At 35.3% G+C, this 5,358-nt stretch overlaps 1 protein-coding gene across 1 annotated transcript in view; it reads left to right on the plus strand.

Moving 5' to 3' along the window:
* The window catches only part of HCRTR2 (hypocretin (orexin) receptor 2), a 115,070-nt gene that overhangs the window by 101,480 nt on the left and 8,232 nt on the right, over positions 1-5,358 (plus strand). Inside the window, exon 6 of the mRNA XM_008580943.1 lies at positions 3,168-3,388. Within this exon, the coding sequence (XP_008579165.1) occupies positions 3,168-3,388 (221 nt within the window). The remainder of the gene's footprint in view (positions 1-3,167; positions 3,389-5,358) is intronic.

The following is a 5,358-nucleotide window of genomic DNA, read 5'->3' on the forward strand; positions in this document are numbered from 1 at the left end:
TTTATTAGTTCTAGAGTTTTTTGGTAGATTCCTTAGAATTTTCTTTGTAAACAATAATTTCGTCTCAATAGAATAGATCTGTATATCTTTTAACTATTTTTCTTGTCTTTTCATACTGACTAAAAACCTCCAGTACAATTTTGAGTAGAAGTGGTGAGAGAAGACTTCATTCCAATCTTAGAAGAAAGAATTCATCTTTCTCCATTTTGTAGGATAATACCTAAAGGGTTTTTCATAGATGCCCTTTATCAGGTTGAGAAAGTGAGAAAGTTTCCTTCTATTACTAGTTTATGTAGAGTTTTTATCATAAATGGGTATTGACTTTTTCAAATGCTTTTTCTTTATTGAGATGATCATATTTTTTATGCTGTTACTACAATGAATTATATTGATTGATTTTTGAATGTTAAGCCAACACAACATTGCTGAATACATCTGATTGAGCAATCTGTATTATCCTATTTATATACTGCTAGCTTTGACTTGATAATATATTTTTAAGGAGATTTAATCTCTGTTCGTAAAGCATGTTTGGTCAGTGGTGTTCTTTTATTGTCATATCTTTGATTATCAAGGTAACCATGGCCTCATAACATTCGTTGGAAAGTATTACCTTTTCCATGAATTTCATAGAGTCTGAACAAGATTGATATTATTTTTTCTTTACTGATTGATAGAATTCATCAATGAACCTATTTAGACCAGATTTTTTGTAGCAAAGTTTGTAAGTACAGTGTCAGTTTTGGTAATCTTTCTCTTTCAAGGAATTTGTCCATTTCACGTAAGTTGACAAATTAATTGGTTGGTCATAATATTATTTTATTCCCCTCTTAATTTCTGTAGCACACTTTCCCTCTTCTTATGACTTAAGACAGAATGGGCTTCAAAGTCTATCATTTACATATTTCCAATTCGTAACTGTGGCAATACCTCTTTCAGATGTATTTTCATGTCAAAGATGACTTATAAAGTTTATTTATAGTAGTGAAATAGAGTGATGTGTGTGTGCATGTGCGCTTTCCACAGTCAGAAATTATTGAGCCCTCACTGACGTGGAAGGGGAAAGACCTTCCAACAAGGACAGACTTCCAGACTGGATCTTTCAAAGCCATTTTGTATGATTATTACTGTTTCTTTGTAACTAGGGACGTATTCAAAAATTTACTGACTTACATATCACACTGTGTTTAAGGGCATAAATAGAAACCTTGCATCACAATGGAAAAAAATGAACTTCACATTCAGATGGACCTGAGTGCACATTCTGGATTGACACTTATTAAAGATGTAGACTTTGGTATTTTGTTTAATCCTTCTCAATGTCTGCTTGATCAAAATCTGTAAAATGAGAAAAATCTACTTTTAGGAATGCAGTAAGGATTACTTGAGATTATGTATAGTTCCTGAAACTCAGTTAATTTCAGTGAATCCTATTAATTTTATTGCTGAATTTATCTGGATACTCAGTTTCTTTGGACAACTTATCAATGGCATAATGTGTGTGTCCTCAAAATGAGTGGAGGATTAAGCATCTTCCATCCTTAGTTAGGTAATCATCTAAAAAGGCTTTCACTACAGTTTTTTTTTCTGATTGTGAGAACCATAACTATGCTCCCCATGGCAGTTTTTGCTTTTTTTTTAAATGGGGACCATTTCTTATGGTTGCAGAAGTCATAGAAGGCAGGATACTGGTTCTCTCCTTCATGGGAACACTCAGTGACAGAATCCCTGAAGTTTAAATGATCTCTTACAGATCATTTAGAAAACAGTTCAAGACCATTGAGCAGACAGAAAGTTTTCATGCTAGAGGTCTTCGGGAAATTTCTAATGTTCATTGATGCTTCTCAGTTATTTTCAAAAATATTATTTAAAAAGAGAGTCACAGAAGAGGAAGCATTCTCAGCCCCCACCTCCCAATGGAGTAAAAGTTTGAGTTGGGCTGCCACTATGTGAAAAGGGTAGTCTACATGACAGGACATAAAGACTCAGAAGGGAAATAATTTATTAGATGTTTTCTATTTAAGGGCAGAATTTTATTAATATCATTTGTCTCTTCTTCAAGAGACAAGATGTTCAAAGAGAGTATTATATTAATTCGTTTATGGGGACATCAAAGTAAAATTCTGTTCCCAAATTAAAGATTATCTAACAGACTTTGATCTTGTGGTGTAAAAAGCAACAAAACCCATCCAACATCCATTCCAAGAGACCACAGGGACACGTTGGTCTGTCCTGGCTTGCAGCACAGAGATAAAAGCAATAGCTGAATAATCTTAATAGAACTAAGACGGCCTTATGGTGTGCTTGTTGGCACGTTTTCCCCTTAAAAAATTATGCATGCTGAATTTTATTGTTTTGCTCACTAAACCCTATCAATCTTCATGAGCTTATAATTAAGAAAATATTATACTTGGAGGGACTCCCTGCTATTATCAAATAACTTTGAAAAGAAATGGAAAATTACAAGTTGTGTAACTATTCTTATAAATCCCAGCTATTTGAAATGTTAATGTAAGATCAGGAGGGATTTTCAGTGTTTTTGTGTGCATTTTAAAGGGCCAAACACAATATTGGTTGCAAACAACTCTGCAACTACAAATAGCAGGCAACGGGGAATGTTTGATTTTTATTTCCTATATTCAAAGGTTTGCTTCCACCAAATCTGAGAAGCAGAATACCTAGTAAAAAGCAATAGGTAGTTAAGTCCTATCTCTCTGTCTGGCAGTAGATGGCAGTATGGATACATGAAAAGTCCATTCGGGTTATTATGGTTAGCTGAGAGGTTTTCCTTCTCTGATAAACTTCGGTCTCGGAGCTGAAACGGAATTCCTAATGAGATAATATAGTTGTCATCCCTTCACCGTTCTCCCTCCTCTGTTTTTACTTCTCTTTCTAGAAGGAGATATCTTTTCAATTTGTAGCTTTCCTTAGATTTTGACAAAGTTGTGATGTTTCAACTTTTTTCACCTAAACTCCTATTTAGCATTCATTCAACTGAATGGATGCCAACCACATACTCAGCTCAGCAAACGTTCTGGAGAAACAGGCGCTCAAACCTCCCAGACCTCAGGTGTCTGGGACACTTTTCTAACTGTGCCTTCTAATTACTTCTCCAAAGTGGAACTTTCCTAAGTCAAGTAGAAATAACAGGCCTCCTCTCCTTTCAGATCCCTGGAACATCATCTGTAGTTCAGAGAAAATGGAAGGCCCTGCAACCTGTTTCCCAGCCTCGAGGGCCAGGACAGCAGACAAAGTCCCGGATAAGCGCGGTGGCCGCTGAAATAAAGCAGATCCGAGCCAGAAGGAAAACAGCCCGGATGTTGATGGTTGTGCTTTTGGTGTTTGCAATTTGCTATCTACCGATTAGCATCCTCAATGTGCTAAAGAGGTAAAGTTTATCTATTACTTGAAAGTAAAGTGGGTCTTTTCTCGGTTCTTAATTAAGAGCTTTTTTTTTCTTTTTTCCTTTTCTTTTAGCCAGAGAAAAATCTACAATTTCTGCCTAGATATGTCGATAGCCAGATGATTTAGTTAAGTTGTTACCAACAGGTAAAGCGACAGCCTTTCAGAGTGCTCAGACGTATGCTATTTTCTACGCAGATTCTCTGTTGAACTGCAGACATAAAACAGATGTTCTTCCAACCTCTTCAAGCTGATTGCTGAGCCTTAGATGTAGAAAAGGTTCTAATACAAAAGAGAGAGAGAGAGAGAGAGAGAGAGAGAACAAATTCATTTACAGCTTGGAGTTTTTATTTGATGAGACCAAATAGGTTTTTCAAAACTTGGTTCTCAAAGACATAGGCAATCATGACAGAATTCTATCAAAGGATAAAAAGAAATAAGAAATTTTTTTTGGTATTCTAATGATAATTAAAAGTGCATTTGTGAGCATGAAAAAAATAATCAAGGCAGATACTTTGTGTTGAATGTTTAAACAGAATGAAAGAAAATCCATATCCTGAAGTCATTTAATCAAACTCGGGATAAATATTAATAAAAATCAGCATAAACTGTTTCGGTGATGAATAAAATGTTATATGTTATGCTGCAGGTACACGTCTTTAGTTGAAGCAATTGACATAAACAGCAGATGCAGAGACAGAGGTACACACTGAACTTCATGGCCAGCCGACTTCATTGGGCATGATCAAAACTCTTGCACATAGACTGGTCCCAAGGCAGTATTAATTCTGTTTATAATAGACTTCGAACTTAAACTAGCATTACTCCTCTCACTTTTCCTTGATTCAGAGTCACAGCTGGGGACTCTGGAGAGAGGCAGCTCCGGCTAGAGTCTTAATGGTGGTATAAACACCTGCAGAGACTTCTCATTCTCTTTGGCCCTTCCTTCAATTGCTTAATTGCTTTATCAAATGAGAAGAAATGGAAAATGAACTTTTGGTCAGTAATATTATTTACTGCAGGCATAGCCTTAAGGGTAAGATTTTTGGCAGCTTGAGTCCTGTAGACATACATCGGCTCACAAGAAAGTGCAAAAGAATTGTGTCCTTATGTTTTCATGCATCCCCTCTATTTTTTTTTTTTTTTTCTTTCTACTTTTTGCTCACAGAAACCTCATACCAATTTATTCTGGTCTTTTGCTATTTTGCTAGGTGTTGTCTTCTGTTCTTAACAACTTCATAAACATGTTATGGTACTTGATGGGGTTTTTTTTCTTTTCTTTTCTTTTTTTTTTCACTCTTTTAGTCAGTTTACATTCAATAAAAATTAGATTTACTACTCTCTGGGTTCCTCATTTGGGTTTCCAATATCTCAGTACTTGCACCTTTCCTTTAATTATTTCCAAATACTACTTAATAATATTTCTCTTATTTTCTGACTTAAATACACTCATTTACAAAGAAAACAAATAGATTTCTAAGGAGAAAGTCCATGTTAAATGTAAAATATTTTCAAGTTTTTGAGCATTCTACTCTTTTGTGCAATTTTTTTTAAATTGAAAATTGTTATTTTCTTTACACACACATTTTTTTTGAACTGATTATCTTCTTGTCCTTGNCTAAGGAGAAAGTCCATGTTAAATGTAAAATATTTTCAAGTTTTTGAGCATTCTACTCTTTCCTGCAAAATTTTTTTTAAATTGAAAATTGTTATTTTCTTTACACACACATTTTTTTGAACTGATTATCTTCTTGTCCTTGCATTTTAAATTTGTAATTTGTCTTTTCTGTCCCTCAGAAAACCTTCCTAGTTTTTCTTTGAAATTTAACTTTTTGCTTTATTCAAAACTAACTTCTTTAGGGCCGGCCCAGTGGCGCACTGAATAGTGCGCCGCTTGGGAAGCGCGGCGGCGCTCCCGCCCGAGGGGTCGGATCCCCCGTACCGACCGGGTCCCGC

The sequence above is a fragment of the Galeopterus variegatus genome, unplaced genomic scaffold (genome assembly GCF_000696425.1).
Source record: "Galeopterus variegatus unplaced genomic scaffold, G_variegatus-3.0.2 Scaffold2215, whole genome shotgun sequence".
Lineage (NCBI taxonomy): Eukaryota > Metazoa > Chordata > Mammalia > Dermoptera > Cynocephalidae > Galeopterus > Galeopterus variegatus.